General features: G+C 32.5%; 4 protein-coding genes across 6 annotated transcripts; 2 read left to right on the top strand and 2 right to left on the bottom strand.

Annotated features, from left to right (window-relative positions):
* Positions 1 to 1,204: 1,204 nt before the first annotated feature.
* LOC114878984 (WASH complex subunit 2A) lies at positions 1,205 to 9,209 on the bottom strand. The gene is given in 13 exon segments (XM_046289809.1): positions 1,205 to 2,840; positions 2,993 to 3,114; positions 3,221 to 3,734; positions 3,736 to 4,729; positions 6,550 to 6,872; positions 6,951 to 7,249; positions 7,324 to 7,509; positions 7,576 to 7,705; positions 7,789 to 8,110; positions 8,181 to 8,341; positions 8,415 to 8,603; positions 8,709 to 8,837; positions 9,049 to 9,209. Coding segments are annotated over 13 exon segments (4,863 nt in total). The 5' UTR covers positions 9,052 to 9,209; the 3' UTR covers positions 1,205 to 1,349.
* On the top strand, positions 5,096 to 6,143 carry LOC114879131. The gene is made up of 3 exons (XM_029193741.2): positions 5,096 to 5,415; positions 5,744 to 5,846; positions 5,933 to 6,143. The coding sequence occupies exons 1-3, from the start codon at positions 5,355 to 5,357 to the stop codon at positions 6,036 to 6,038; spliced, it is 270 nt and encodes an 89-aa protein (XP_029049574.1). The 5' UTR covers positions 5,096 to 5,354; the 3' UTR covers positions 6,039 to 6,143.
* A 989-nt stretch (positions 9,210 to 10,198) lies between the features above and the next one.
* On the top strand, positions 10,199 to 13,738 carry LOC114879107 (YY1-associated factor 2). 3 transcript variants are annotated; one of them, XR_003789853.2, is made up of 4 exons: positions 10,199 to 10,826; positions 10,914 to 11,388; positions 11,510 to 11,903; positions 11,973 to 13,738. XR_003789853.2 is itself a non-coding variant. In XM_046289609.1 (3 exons), exons 2-3 carry the CDS (start codon positions 11,212 to 11,214, stop codon positions 11,846 to 11,848), a joined length of 516 nt encoding a protein of 171 aa, XP_046145565.1. In that variant the 5' UTR covers positions 10,199 to 10,672; positions 10,914 to 11,211; the 3' UTR covers positions 11,849 to 13,738. The 3 variants fall into 3 exon arrangements, 2 of the variants coding, with proteins under 2 accessions (XP_046145565.1, XP_029049522.1); XM_046289609.1 differs by having other exon boundaries at positions 10,199 to 10,672; positions 11,510 to 13,738; XM_029193689.2 differs by having other exon boundaries at positions 11,510 to 13,738.
* Positions 13,739 to 13,928: 190 nt separating this feature from the next.
* Positions 13,929 to 16,495, bottom strand: LOC123988832 (periodic tryptophan protein 1 homolog). Its single transcript, XM_046289580.1, has 11 exons — positions 16,273 to 16,495; positions 16,083 to 16,141; positions 15,891 to 16,006; positions 15,637 to 15,813; positions 15,460 to 15,567; positions 15,221 to 15,395; positions 14,989 to 15,147; positions 14,802 to 14,910; positions 14,644 to 14,734; positions 14,336 to 14,572; positions 13,929 to 14,229 (listed from the first exon to the last, which is right to left on the bottom strand). The coding sequence occupies exons 1-11, from the start codon at positions 16,333 to 16,335 to the stop codon at positions 14,057 to 14,059; spliced, it is 1,467 nt and encodes a 488-aa protein (XP_046145536.1). The 5' UTR covers positions 16,336 to 16,495; the 3' UTR covers positions 13,929 to 14,056.
* Positions 16,496 to 16,512: the final 17 nt, after the last annotated feature.

The following is a 16,512-nucleotide window of genomic DNA, read 5'->3' as shown; positions in this document are numbered from 1 at the left end:
TCTGTTAAAACGAAGTTTAGTTAAAATAGAATTCATTAAAATTCAATAAAACAAGAATGATGTTGCATAATACATTTTGAGGTCACTTTGATTTATGTCCAGTTCGGATAATTTTCATTTGCTAAGTACAGTTTACGTAATTAAAGTTTTCTCACAACGTTTTGTCAGTGACAATTGGAATTGCTAAACACGATTGTTAGTGTCATAAATACAGTTTATTCTATCAATTTATTTGTACTACTACATGCTTTGTGAACAAGATACAATATATACAATACATCATGGAATGACATATACATTATAAACTATACATATATAGAATGAACTACACATAAATTACACAAAACAGAATAATTTTCAACATACGTGTAAATCACTGGTTGCAGCTAAATTATGCAAACTTGTTAAATATTACAAGTCTATGGTAATAAATGAAACAGTTATTAATTGCTATCTTATTTATTTTATTGTTCGTTGTTCTTGGCATCCCATAAAAATCTTTTTACCGTGGCTTTGCTATATTTATCTATCGATCTCTGTTCAAGAGAATTTTCGTGGAAAAATACTGTAAAACATTTTTGGTGAAATATTCTTATAAATCATAATGTATTATTTAATTTTCGTTTTTACGTAAAAAATAAACAACAAGAAACATAATTTGTTACACCACTAAATTTTTTTCATTATTGCACAGTGCTCGTACTCTCATACTATTCAACGCCCAGCGTTCTTCTTTTTTTATAATTTATACACAATTAACACGATGCACTTGCATTTCAATGACTACTTCAATAAATATACAATTCGTGAAATTTATATACAGGGTGTTCGACAACAGGTGGGCAAAATTTTAAGGGGTGATTCTAGGGATCAAAATAAGACGAAACTCAAGAGTAACGAAATAGAGTTTGCGGTTTTATTTTCCAGTAATTAACGTTTAAGAATTCGAGTAAAAAGCGCCTGAAACCTGCAATCCGCCCAGCACCGGTGACTGAACGTCAGGTCAGCAGGGGTCGGTACAGTCATAACCAAGAATCGTTGAATAGTAGAAACTTAGAAGAATCGTTGAATAGTTCGGTGGTCGGTACTGAGCGGATTGCAGGTTTCTGACGCTTTTTACTCGAATTTTTAAACGTTAATAACTGGAAAACAAAGCCATAAACGCTATTTCGTTATTCTTGATTTTCGTCTTATTTTGATCCCTAGAATCACCCCTTAAAATATTGCACACCTGTTGTCGAACACCCTGTATATTCAATTTTTAATACATTATAATTTAAATCGAATCGAGAAACTTAAAAATTAAGGAACAAATATAAATATAAATATATAGAATCTATTAAAAACGATTAATCATCCTGTAAAATACTTAAAGGGTCATCGCCGATCTTTTCAGCGGTTTTCTTTAAATCTTTTGTGACCGATTTTTTAATAGTTGAGCGCGTCGCCGTAGACTTTACGTAGGTTTCAGTCGTTGATTTTTTACCAAAAATATTATCATTGTCGTCGTCGTCATCATCAGAGGGAAATAATGATTTCGATGTGACGACCTTCTTCGGTACAGTTTTGCTTGCAAAGATATCATCTTCCCCGCTTGACTGATCGGCAAAAATATCTGTAATGTGCGAAGTCTTCACAGGCTCGACGATACTCGCGAAAATCTCATTTTTGTTCGACTGTTCCTGAACACTTCCGGAGTCTGACTTTTGTGTCTGCTCCGATGACTCGGAAAATAAATTGGTATCGTTGTCGTCGTCGTCGAATAAACTTAGTTTCTTCCCAGATTGCTGTACGGCTGGCTTTCTTATGGATTCACTTTTAACCGACGATTTCTTTACAACAGGACCAAATAAACTATCATCTTCGTCATCCTGCTCGTCATCATCGAACAGACTAATCTTCGTATCCTTCAAAGGCTTCTTTAAAGGTTTAGTTAGAGGTGTAGAAAATAAATCACCACCCATGTCGTCGGAAAATAAATCCAGGACTGACTTTTTCGTGGTTTGCTCTTCGGTTGACTTTTTACCTCGGCTAGAAAACAGGCTGTCATCCTCGGAAAACAATAGATTTTTGCCCTTTTCTGGTGATGGTGTTTTCGTAACGAAAGCAAACAATTGGCTGGGATCTTTCAACGGATCGTGAGTGCTGTCTCGTAATGGATCAACTACATCATTCAATTCGTCTTTGGCTTCAGTGTTCTCTTCTTTGAATTCTTCCTCATTCTTGTGTGGAACCGTAATTTTTCCATTAGAGTCATTATTAGGTTCATCCAATACATTGTTCTCTTCTGTCTTTTGTGTATTTTCCTCTATCCCTCCATCTGTACCGTTAATCTGTTTGATATGTGTATCTTTTAATGGTTTAAAACTCGTAGACATCCTTTCAGAAATGACTTGCTCTACCGGCGAAAGAATAGGGGCTCTACCGAACAGCGTATCCTCTCTTTGTGGATCTTCAGGCAAATCTGGTGGTACATCGAACAGGTCTTCCTCGTCGGTAGATGGTGATAGCAAAGTGTTCTTATTAGCACTCATTGAACTTTCCTTACTTAAACTACCAAGTTCAGATTTATCGTCCGCGGTTAAGAAAATATTAGCATCGGTGGTTCGGTGAAGATTATCAGAAATCAAACGATCGGAACTCGTGGCGACAGTATGTGAAACTGTATGCGAAACTGGGTCTTTATTAAAAATATTCTGAGACGGGTTACCATGACTGTCATGTTGCGAGTTGCTCTCCGAGGCATCTACAGTATCGAAATCGATTCCGATTTGTGTTAAGGCTGACTTACGTGCATATCTGCTCTGAGGTCGACGTTTTGCTTGTATTCTGACTCGCGTCTGGAAAGAGATAAACGTAATATACTGTTAATACCTTATTTATCCCTCGCACATGAAATGATTTACAATGAATAATCGGTACCTTAAAAGGTTCAACAAAAAGGTTTCGTAACGGTAAGATAGTAATATACAAAATTTAGTTTTATAATTACCTTCGAAGCGGTAGTAGATAGCGTTTCTACTTGAACAGGCTCATCAAAACTAATAGCACTTTCTACGTTGCTTTCCCCTGAAATCGTCGACTGTAAGGATTGTTTCTGAGTAGTACTATCCTCTATAACAAAACATAAAATGATTCGTTTATTTTTATTTATATCGATATCAATAAATAATACTATTAGAACTTGAAACAGACAAATAATGTAAATGATATACGTTACCAGATGCACTTAATGAACTATGACCTTGTATACTAATGCATCCGCCGTCATCGCTGTCTCTATCTGCTGTACTATCTTCTTCGTCCGTTTTCTCTTCGCTTCTTCGCCATAAAGGTGGTACGTCCATAGGTGAAAGTATCTTTAAATCACCCATTTTTCCCATCAAGTTCTTTATCTTACCGGAAACCGTTCGTTTCGTTCCCTGATCGTTCTCCTCGGGCGGAGATGACGAAGCAACTGTTTGAATGTCTAATGATTTCGGAGGACTCTTCTTCGTCTCGTTTTCAATATCTTCTGCGACACTAGGTTCCGCAGAAGAAACTCTATGTACATCTTTATCATTCTTTTGTTCTACTTTGTTCGACGTTGTATCAAAGACGCTCGGTTCTTCAGCCTTTGCAAATATATTAGATTCATCTAACGTTTTGATCTCGTTAGCTGAAGTCTCTTTTGTATCATCTATTGTTTCTGATTTTGATCGTACACTCTCTTTTTTTCGTTTCTTCCTTAATCACGCTCTTAGTAGACTTTGTACTAAACAGATCATCGTAATCGTCATCTTCGAAGACCAATCCGTGTGTTCCGATAGTGTTGGAGAACAAACTGTTACCCGACAGAACATTCTTATCCATTTTTTCACTCGAAAGAGTGGATACATCTTGCTCGACGTTATCTGTACCCGATGCAGTCGTTCCTATAGAAGATTTGTCGTTTGCCTGTTTCTTAGCAGAGAACAATTCATCTTCCTCCTTATGCTCTTTCTCCTTCTTCTTCTTCTCATCATCATCATCCTTCAAGATACGAGATTCGCTTTTGGCTTCATTTTTAACAGGCTTCGTGCCAAATAAATCCGCGTCATCGATGTCCTCATCATCATCGAACAGGCTGATCTTCTTCGGTACTCCAACGCTTTGATTCCTCTCCATCGTGTTACTTTTTACTATCGTGTCTTTGGCGTTGCTCGCAAAGAGGCCATCGTTCGATATGTCCGGAATTTTCCAACTGGAAATATTGTTTTCCGGTTTGGCCGGTGATTTTGACGCTATACCAAAGATATCGATGTCCGGCGAGTCTTTGTTACCGAATATGTCGATTTCTTCGTCGAAGAGACCTTTTCGAGGAGTAGTTTTCGCCTTTTCAGGATGTTGTACACCGGACGTGAAGAAATCGCTGCTCTTTTGAGATCTAGAACCCGAACTGGTCGTTGAGAATAATTCGTCACCGGAATCGGAGTCGTCGAAGAGGGAAGACACCTTCGACTTTGCTAGCTTAGAATCCGCTTTCGGTAACGGAGGTGGACCAAACAGATCTTCGTTTTCGAACACATCATCCTGTTCCGTAGATAGAACGTTCTCGTTTGATTCTCTCTGCGACTGATTGTTCGTCGAATTCGGGGTAACACTGATCGGGTTGCGAGTTTGTGCTGAGAATAGACTGTCGCTGACTACCCTTTCACGATAGATCTCCTCCGATTTTAAACGGGTCGATGTCATCTGCGGTGAATTAATACTGAAACAAATAAGAAGAATAAATTTTCTTATTTTTATGTTTTTTAATTTTATAAACAATACCACGCACGCTTTAAAAATAGTACCACCAATGCGACCTAAGCGTGATGAAGCGCTCTCTTTAAAAAAGACCGCCGTAGAGCTTATGAAATATATTTTTTTAAATCTCTGGTCTTCCCGCTCATCTTTAGATGGCGCCAACATGGCTGTTTTCAAAGCGCGCACTGATTTATCAATTGAAACAGATAAAAATAACTTTTGCGCAATATTTTCAGTTTATTAAATTAATTACTCTACAGTCACATAAACATTTTGATGAAACAAAAATAACAATTGCAAAAAAGTGACCATCATTTTTTAACTTTGAACGTTCTTTAAAGTAGAATTTAATATTCAAAAAGATATTTTCAAAAAGGATTACCTTGAACTCGTTTCAAATATTTGATTTGTAAGAAGATCATAATATTTTGAATATACAGAGAGTTACTGAGGCTACAATACGAATGATTGCGTAAAGGTCAGCGCAGATAAGAAGGGACAAAGGGGATATAAAAGAGAAATTCGAATGCCGATACGACAGTATTTTTAGTAAGTCGAACCATTTAAATCTAATCGTTTACTGAAAGATGAAGACCATCATATTGGTGTCACTTTTAATGGCAATATGCTTGCTTTCGGAAGTGCGAGGTACGTGAATTCCTTTTAATGTATCAGAAAATAATTATAAAACATAAGCACCATCACTGAACGTACCATAAGTGCAAAATAACAGATTGAAAGTGTAAAATGCAATTTATGATAGAGCGTAATCTGAATTGAAACAGGCGAACCGTTGCATCCAATTAATTCTCACGAGACTCATTAAGATAATTTCATTTCAATTTTGTTATTATTCACAAATAAGATTAATATCCAAGGAATGGTATTCCGTATAATGTTTAATAAGTAAGGATAGAATTTAAGAGAACCGAAATTTCGAAGAATCATATTGTATAAATATATTTTTGCTAAGCAGGAACTTGTAAAGGATATGGAGATAAAGATCTCAGTGTTGGAACACACTATATTAACTGCACTGACGTTTCATGCCACCCAGATGGAAGTATAACGATGATTGGGTAAGTCTTGTGACACAAATAACGTGTTTTTACTTGCAATATTTGTTAGATAAACTAGATAGATTAGATATGATTAAATGTTTTAGATGTGCACCGTACCGATGCCAAGAAGGAAAACAAATCGGATATCGGCAAACGGATTTAAGCAAACCTTATCCGGAATGCTGTGAAGGACCTATTTGTGCGGATTAAAGTTAATAACTGAAACTAATAAATACTCGATATAAGAGAAAAATGTTAAAGAATGTTATGTATGGATTAATGAAATTAAATAAATACAAAATATAAATTGTAAAATGATGTCGCACTTACTTTGCATGGTATAATTAAGAGCAGATGCGGGTAAAAATAATATTATAATAAAAAACATATGCGTCCGGGAGATACTGTTTCAGGATGAGATAATAGTAAACTGTAGGAGATTGCTTTGCAGCTTGTGTTTCTCAACGATACAATCACTACAACGCAATGAAGGATGACTAATGTTTGGATCATCAATTCAATGACATTTTCAGTGTCTGACACGCGTCCCCGTTCTTATACTTGCAAAAGGCAAGCATAGCAAGAAGTTTAATTTATTCAGTTAACTTATTGTAAAGTCCCGTCGCCAAAGTGATGCAATTTCTATTTATATTAACAATGTATTTTTATCTATATTAAAAATGAAATAAATAATCATAATAATGAAAATTTTAAAACTTACCCTATGCTCGAACCAACTGTGTTATTAATACTCAATGACGGATTCGATATTCCACTACTATAGTTGCTTTCATTGGGGACGGCTAAATTTACTGCGTTATTCCTTGCTATCTCAATAGAATCTCGTTCACTAACATTATCATTCGACACAATATTTCGCGAACGATCATTCGCAGATTCGTTATTTGTACTGCTTCCATAAGTCGTTGGCGTATTAGTACCGGAAGATCCAGACGACTGGGTCCGCGAAATCCTACTCGATAATTTGTTTTCAACATCTGCAGTTAAAATATTTCCCAGTATCGAGATTCCTCCTACAGGTTTCTGAATCAAAAAACATATTAATCTTTCGATCCTACTAAAAATTGTCGTCAACTGTAGCATTATTTGATGTAATCTTACTTTTTTATTTTGTGGTTGATTTTTAGATGATCCAAAGAGATCGCCCATATCTTCATCATCGCTAAACAGATTAGTAGTATTTACATCAGTGTCCGGCGTACTTGTAGCCATGTGAGTTGGTGCCACAATGTCTAAAAATTTCTTTTGCGCATTTTCTTTATCTGCCAAGACATTACTGTTGCTTAAGTGTTTATTTTTTGTAATTGTTTTCACTGTATTCTTTGATGAAAATATATCATCGGAATCTTCGGAATCAGCATCAGCAAACAAATCATCAATTGCTGATTTTGGTTTAGTAGCTAGAGATACAGAATTTTGGTAAAGCGTTTATAATATATTAAACTATACAAGATTTAAGTGGGATAATACCTACAAATTGTACTAATTGGAGGTGGTACATCAATGCTAGCTGGTATGATATTCTTATAAGGTTTGATCGGTTTTTCCTTCCACAGATTTTCCGAAGATTGGTCATTCACAAACTTTTTACTCTCACTAAGTATATTTTTCGATTTATCAATTGAAACATTTTCATCTTCTTCCGGTGCAAATAGATCCTCTGAAATAAACGTAATAACCATTAAATATTGATGAGATATAAAAATTATTCCATTCATGTGAATACCTTTAAATCGATTTATCGACGGTTCACTCTTTTCGTCCATAACAGTTGGTTTTTGAGCTTGTCGAACGGTACCTAATCGTTTAGCTAATTCTTCTGCAAAATTTGGTGCTGAATCATTTGATAATGATACCTAAAGAAATAATATGAATTTTTTGTAGCATTACAATGTACAATATGAAATAAAAGTATAGATGTTAGGCAAGTTGTACAAACCTTTGGTACACTGTTATCAGGAGTAACTGATTCAGAAATAGAATCTATATTATTTTGACTGACTACATCCATTTTGTCATTATCCATGTATGTTTCATTCAAAGAAGGTAATAATCCAACTAGGTTTGATTTAGGATCCAGATTAAGATTCTTGAATGCTGCAGTATCATCAGCCTCACTATCTGATTCCTCCTCATCTACTTGCTCTGATTCACTGCTACTACTACTTTCTAAACCAATTTTACTTGAATTTTTCCATTTTTCAGAGCCAATGACATAAGGTAAAGGTCGATCTTGGTATGGATTATTTGGTCCCACAACACTAAAATGAAATTACTAATAATTGAATGAATTGTTTTTATAACAAAAAATTATGTAGCAGATATATTTACCTTAGTACTACTTTATTGTCTTCGTCTTCTTCTTCTTCACTATCACTATCAACAAACTCCATTTCTTTATATTTTTCATTCATTATGTTCAGTCCTTGTTTTATACTATCGCTAACAGTGGCTATTAACTCTGCAGCTACTAAATCCTGATCTTTACATTCCTATATATAATGTAATAGTTCCACATATTAATAATCAAAATTATTAATTTGATATTATACAATCTTTATCTACCTGTACTGATGTCTCTACTTTCTTTTCAATCTCTATATCATCTTCTTGTACACGGCTCTCAATAAATTGAGTATTGGCTAAAGCTAATGATCTATTAGTAACATTATCTATAAATATTGTTGTTTCATGTAACTGAGTTGTCAGTGAATCCAAGGTCTCCTCAACTTTGTTAGCTTTTGATACCAAATTCTGTAAAGAAGTATTATAAATAAGTATGAATCTTATACATATATGTACATATCTTTTTACTATATTGGTTGCAAAAGAAACCTGCATTATAAATTTAAATCATACTTCAGAAAATTGCTGAAGATGTTTGAGAAGTCCTGCATCACCTGCTAAACTCCATTCTCTTCTCTTTTTTCGCATTTCTTCTGTAGTCCATGGATGATCCCATGATTTATCCATTTCATCTGATATATCCTGATAATACAATTTTTTCTTATTTTTACTTTAAATTATTCAATATATTCTATTTATATTTCACAGGTTCAATGTAAACAGAAATGTATTCTATAATAATAAATTTCGATATGGAGAAAGTATCATTAATCTGTATTATTGTTTATATTTGTTAACCTTCAAAGAATATTTAAAGTAACCGTTAGTATCAGTGTACAGTCATAAAACATACCATACCACCCAGCCCAATTTGATATAACAAACTGTTGCTTCTCTTCGCAATTACATTTACATATGTTTTGTTATATTTTTATCAAACTTAGTGAAAGAAGAAAAAACCCCCACGTAGCACTTAGGACTATCAGCTACAGTGTCCAGCACTGTCACATCTACCAGTGACTATAGATGTAGAAGACTGGACATGCCTTTGCTTTTGAGGGGTCATGATTTAGGGGGTCCCAGATATCCCCTGAACGTCAACTTATCGACTGCCAAATAGTTGATCGATAAGTTGACCATTTGTCGATAAGTTGGTAATTAACTTCTGATAGTTGCCGATAGGTAGCGCTAGTGATCCCCGCTTTCAGAAGCAAATAAAGTAAATTAAATAAACTCCAGAAAAAGATCAGAGGACAATTATTATACTGACTGTGCCCTCTTCATACGGACCTGATTTCATCCAGGGGTGTCAGAAACACCGCTGCGCCAATGCCGCCCTATGAATACCGACCTGATATCATCTTCGGGTGTTAGGGATCCCGAAATACCCGTGATTCTGCATACCGACGTTAGGCGTCCGGGTTGTCAGGGACCCGGATACATCAGTGGCGCTCTCTGCGAAACACCTCGGGGTATCGGAGACCCCGAAGCACGGGATATCCGAGGGGTGTTAGGACCCCGAAGTACCCGTGATTCAGCACCTACATAAAACTGGCCCGAAGGAATAATAAAATATGATTATTTTTAATTTTTTTTAGTGTATTTCTTGATTAAGGAGTCAGATCGTACCCATCACTACCCCGAACAAGTGAGTTTCACGATTTGTTCAGTTTCAGGTCTTATATTTCGCTACTTGCTTCGGGGTCCCTGACACCCCGGTGGCATAATATCCGTATGCAGCGTCACCGGTACCTCGGGGTCTCAGATACAAATTATTGAAACGAATGATTTACATAGAAGTTCTACAAATATAGAATTTCATAACAACGTTGTAATAATTAATCTTTTTTTATTTATCAGAACTTTGTTTAAACAAATGTACTTTATTAAAATGAATACAAATTTCTATATTTACTGAAACAAATATAAAAAAAAGGGTTTTTCTATTGTAATGTACAGCACTGCTATGTGCAATGTTGCCAAACCGAACAGTATTTTGGTCCGTATTCAACATTCCGCTGTTCGACCGATAGAGGAACAGCGCTGTAGATAGATTGTTTGTCAATATATTTGAGTTAGTTGATTTTTAATGGCTTTTTATGTGTAATGTAATCATTTCACAATGACCCAAAACATAAAAAAAGTATCCTGATTGTATATGTGTCAGAGTATTTAGTGCATATGTATAGAATATACTGACAATACTGTCAAAGAGAACGTCGTATATGTGCAATAATGATACTTTTATATGCAAGTGAGGAATTCCATCTGTTTCATTAAAGAAAATAATATTTGGAATGTTTGTTGTATTAGCAGAATTTAAACTTTGTTAAATCAATTCCTTTGAATCATACTTTATCATGGTTGTTTAATATGAATACCAGTTTTCCAATTAATAAACTAAAAATTTATAATAAAACAAAAAAGACAGATAACCCTTAGTACAAGAAAAGTTCCAACATTGGCACTTTTAGTTGGTATGTCTATAAAATAAATAATACCTTACATTAAGAAACAGAAAATTGAAATAAGTATATATTTCTGTAATTAATTGATTCAATTGTTGGAAACAGTGTATGTATAAGTACATACACATAGGTACAATTACCTGTCAAGTAACAACAAGTAATGGTATATTTAACACTACAAAAATATATTATAAATTATTTATTGCTCTTTATTGCTATGCTATAGTAATTTATATTTTGTTTGTTTTAGATACATTATAGAAAATGTATACCAGAATGACACAACAAAGAGATATAGGTGGTTTGTATTGTAAAGATGAATACATTCAACAATTGTGTATCCTGTTTAGTTGATGCACAAAATATTGTCTTAGACAATTGCAGATTATTTTTATTCAATATCTTTGTTGTTGCTCTTTTGGAGCATTCTGATTGTCATAAAGTATTCAGTGTTCATAAAATCTCTTTTAATGAGGCTGAAGGCACATATAGGAAGGCGAACTCTCTTTTGAGAAGGTACAGTGTTTTAAAACTGACTTTCATGAACAATGAACCATTCGGGAAGTGGAAAACGTCAGGCGAAGGTTTTGGAAGAAAACTATTGGGACTGTAGTGTCTGCACATATAGAAATACCGCAGAAGCATTTAAGTGCCTCATGTGTGACGTCCGAAAAGGAACTTCTACGCGGAAACCCCGCATAAATCCCCAACTTGTGGCACAACAGGTTATAATGTTATAAAATTTTGGTATAATATGTTCTTAATATATTATGACAATATTAACACATATTAAGAGTATAATGTAAATTAAGGAATATAATTATATTAACAGCACTTTATATGTAGGTTGCACAGCAACAATATGTACCACTTTTGAAACCAGGAAAGAAGGAGGGTGGAAGTGGAGGTAGTACAACGAGTAGTGGTAAAGAAAAAGACCGTAAATTGGATAAGCCACGACGCAAAAATAGGCATCCGCCTCGTCTTAAAAATATAGATCGTAGTACGGCTCAAACCAATGAAGTGACAGTAAATAATGTTACTGTCGTTATTACAGAATATAAGCCCAAAGTAAAAAAAAGTTCAGATCAGTCTGGTTTATCTAGCAGTGCTTCTTCTGAAAATGGAAGCCAACATGATTCTAATCAAGATTCTAGAAGTCTGGATATAGGAACGGATGCTTAGCTCAATGCTATATCACATATGTGTATGAATTAATCTAATTAATATATTGCATAATGTATGTCAATCTCCATGGACTGTGCTCCATCCTGTAGACAAAAACAACCATTTTGTCTATATGTTACAGGTTATATAACATTCAATGAGGTCAGATTGTTTTATGCTATCAGTGGAATCATTGAATTATGTCTTCAATACAATATAAGAAATATGTCTTGCACCATTGTTTCATACTGATGTCAAAATTGTCTATTTCATTATAATAATCTACTTCGTACATGAAATGTCAACTGAACTTAGTTGTACTTAATGTTATTTATTTTATAGTTTGACAGTATTCTAAATTAATTTTTAATATTTGATTAAATATTTTAGATAATTTTACTAGTGTCATTTCGGATATTATTCTATTTATTTATTGATTGTAATGAATGCATTATATGCATTAACACGGTAAATGTAATTTGATAATCTGTTGTTGACATAACAATGCCCACATGACTTTCATTGAATCTATAACACCACTGCCAGAAAGCATGTTGTAACATTGTTAATTAGAATATTTTAATGAACTCATTTATGTATAATACGAAATATTTAACTTGTTTATTTAATAATTACTAGAATGGAGAATTACGAAACTGGCATTGGTACGTACATACCTATATCCCATTCCAAATTATTTATAAATTCGATCTGTTCTAACCTTTATACTTTCATAGTAATTAATTTCATTGATGAAAAAATTTTTAATTTATATATAGATATATACAGAAGATTATGTAATTAAAACGCGTAACATAGTACGTAATATAAAAAGGAATAAGTGACATACGGTTTTACATATTTTAAGTAGATTTGAATTTATAACAAAAGATTTTTGTTAACTTTGATTGCTCATTATCATAAAACACAGGTGTAATTTTTATGTACTTCTTTATTGCCCATACTTTAATAATACTAGAATATATAGATTCAATATACTGTTAAAAGAAAATAATGTTTGACCAATCTATTAAATAATAATTTTCTTAAGTAGTGAAATTAAAAAAAAAATATTTTTTTTATTATACTATAATAGAGCTAGAATGCTGCTACAGCTAGCTCATATTAGTTACTGCCTGATCACTTGTAACTGTGATTTATAATTTTTTCCTTGTATTTATTTTTAAATATTTTACGTTACCAGGTAATAAATAGCATTACCGAATTGAATCACACAAAATTTGTTGTGAGTGTAAGGACCATAAATAACAGAATTATTTTGTAACTGCATGAAAATGTAAAATGTTATATGTACAACCAATTCTTTTTAAATTCGTGTAAAATATTTGTATGCTAGTTAGATTGAAATATAAAAAATAACTTGTCATTGCAATTACTATTGTTTATCATAAACATGAAAGTAAATAATACTTTTACAGACATTTATACATACAACTATTGCATTATATAGGTAATAAAGAATTATGTAATCATGCAATGTTAAAGAGAAATTATAATAACGATACCTGAAATTCTTATAGTTGCCATTGGTAAATTGTTCTCCATAAATGTCACCAATTTTATAAATTTTATAAAATGAACGTCAAATTTACATTGAATAGAAAATAATTCTAACTTTTTGCGTTTATCATTGAACATGCGAAACACTACTTTTGTTCTGGTATCATAATTTACTTTTGCCGAAAACAAAAAATTTTCGTGAAAAATGTTTTACATGATATTCATAATTTATTATTAATTTTACAACTTATACGGTACACGGTATATTTTGAAAATCCGAACTTCTTACTATGACACATATTTTATAATCACTGATTCGAAATATACTTTTTAAATAATTTAATTTTTTGTAATTTTATGATATTGAATATATAAATAAAAAATTTTTACCAATTGTCTTCAATGTATAAAAGAAGTGTTAAAATTATATTGAATTTGTGTGTGTTGTAAATGATTAGAACAAAATTGCTATGTTGTACAGACTGTAAAACTTTCGAGAACTATTGTTGAAATTAACATTATATTATTGCAAAGAAAAATAAACTACATGTTTTAAGAAGAAAGAATAAAATTATAATTTAATCATCCAAGTATATTCCTTTTTAATGTTTTATTTATACCATAACAATATACAAGTATCAAAATACGGGTACTGTACCTTTAATTTGCAGTCTTTACAAAATTCATCATTGAGATTTTACTGTTTTATGTACTGCCCTTCTTGTGTTTAGGTAATGTTTTTGGTCCACGCGCGTTAAGCATCATTGAATCCATATTTTCAGTTACGTCCACCATTTCTTCTGTATCATCTTGTGGACTGGTATTGTGATTATTCGCTCTTTGTGCAGTATCTATTCTAGATTGAAATCTTTCGCGTACTGTATAGAAATAAAATTATATATTTTGTTTAAATATTACAAATAAAAATACAACATATAAATCATATCTAATTATACGAAAATGTAAAATTTGGTGTAAATATACCTTCTGGTATATCCAAGAAATTAAATACTTTATAGTTGCATGATTTACTGTCTCCGCCAGCAGCAAATACAAACGGGTTATCTGGATTTGGTGCAAGACATAGTAAGGCACCAAGATTACTTTTCTTTTCTAAAATTAACTGTGGTTCCGCAGTATTAATAATATCCCATACTTTTATAATACCGTCATTTGCCGACGTAACAAGAAGACCAGGACATGATGAGCTAAGAGATAAACCTAAAATCACAATGTAGAAATTATACCCTGTGTTACTTTAATTATTTTATTTAAGTCTCACCAACATTTACCTGTAACTTCGCTTGTGTGAGCTTCTATACTCCAAATCGGTTTATCTTCTCTAATATCAGCATAGTGTAAGTATCCATTAGCAGTACTTACCTGAAATGAGTGTAACACGTTTATATATGTATACCTCGTATTACATATAAATATTGAATGTACCTACTATACAGTAATTTGAATCAAAATGATTCCACAACACTCTTTCTACTTCTCCTGATACTTCCCAACACTTCACAATTGTTTGATATCTGCAGTCAAATGATCTCACTACCCTAGATACAAAATTAAATAGAAATATTTGAAAAATATCTGAGAAATATTTCTAATTAATTCAAAATTAATAGACATACTTATCTGCACAACCTGTCAATAGCTGATGTGTTTCTGTTGGATGCCACTGTATTGACTGAACTTTTTCATTAAAAGAAGCAAACTTATTGACAGGTGTTCCATTCTCTAAATCCCATAGTAGAACTGTTTCATCAGCTGACCCACTAGCAAGAACATGTCTGAAAAGGTTGATAGTGTTAGGTTTAATGATAAACATACAATATTTAATTTTAATTGTATTATATCACTGACACATAATTTTCATTCCATGCCAAATCTAATACAGCATCCTTGTGTCCAATACGTTTTTGATTTTTCTTTTTACTTGGTTTTCTACCAAGTTTATAAGCTGGTTCTAAGCAATCTATTAAATCCAAATCCCATACATCTATTACAGAAGTCATATTTCCAATTGCACATAAATTACCTGGAAAAAAACAATGGCATTTGTATTTGAAACTTATTATTTCATAAATATTATTTTTACTTACTTAGTTTTGAATCTGCAGGATCATAATTAAGCCATTCTATACACAATGGGAATGATGGCAACAATATGTCATGATGACAATAAAACGAACCTTCAGCTTCGTTATAAACTGAAAAGACAAATAAATCATTTGTAAAAATATAAGTTTGTTCATCAAAAAGTAAAAATTTATACAAACCAAATATTTCTAAAATGCTAGCATCTCCATCAACACGTCCTACTAATACAAGATTGTCATCACTTTTAATAGCATCATCTTCTTTTTCAGAATCATCATCTTCCCCTGTCACTAAGGGATCTTTACCATCTTCTCCAAAAGATGCAATATTTTTAATACTGCAATGTATGTTACTGGCTGCATATAAAAATGAATATTTTAAGAAAAAATTTATCTCTTATTATTAATATAACATATTAAATTATTTATCATACATTCTTCATCATATTTGTCAAAGTTATATTCATCAGTTACATCAAGCTCGGATTCTATTTCAATTTTCTTTTCTTTAGTGTTATCCTGTTCTCCATCTGAATCATTTTCAGCATCTCTAAGAAAACAGAAATGTTTTAATAATTGTAAAATGATTTTTCTATTAACTAATCACAAATTATTATAATACCTACTGTAATTCAAATTGTGTTTGTTTTATGATCAGTTCCAACTCTTGTGGTGTCAATTGAACCTAAAAGATCCAGAACAAAGATTCAATATGTTATATGAAACAATAATTGTTAGGCTTATATTAAGATGAATTAAAAGCAAAAAGTTGACTCAAATCTGAATTGAATTTTGAATTTTATGTTAATAATTAACCTTTTGAGGGGTTGTAGACGCAACACCTTTTTTTACCCAAACTGTACACGGTATTACATTCATTTTTTATGTTTATATATTTACATTAAGAATTATAATACAAATATTTACAATTTCGTATAATAATGTTGAATATTAAGATCAATATAGAAATCCACGTGGTACATTTGCATCTCACATTGCACGTGGAGATGACTCAGATACAAAAGGACAGAACGTGCCTTTGTTACCGAAGGGGTT

The sequence above is a fragment of the Osmia bicornis genome, chromosome 2 (genome assembly GCF_907164935.1).
Source record: "Osmia bicornis bicornis chromosome 2, iOsmBic2.1, whole genome shotgun sequence".
In the NCBI taxonomy this organism is placed as follows: Eukaryota; Metazoa; Arthropoda; class Insecta; order Hymenoptera; family Megachilidae; genus Osmia; species Osmia bicornis.
The sequence above is the reverse complement of the archived record's forward strand: the minus strand, read 5'-3'. Positions and strand labels throughout refer to the sequence as shown.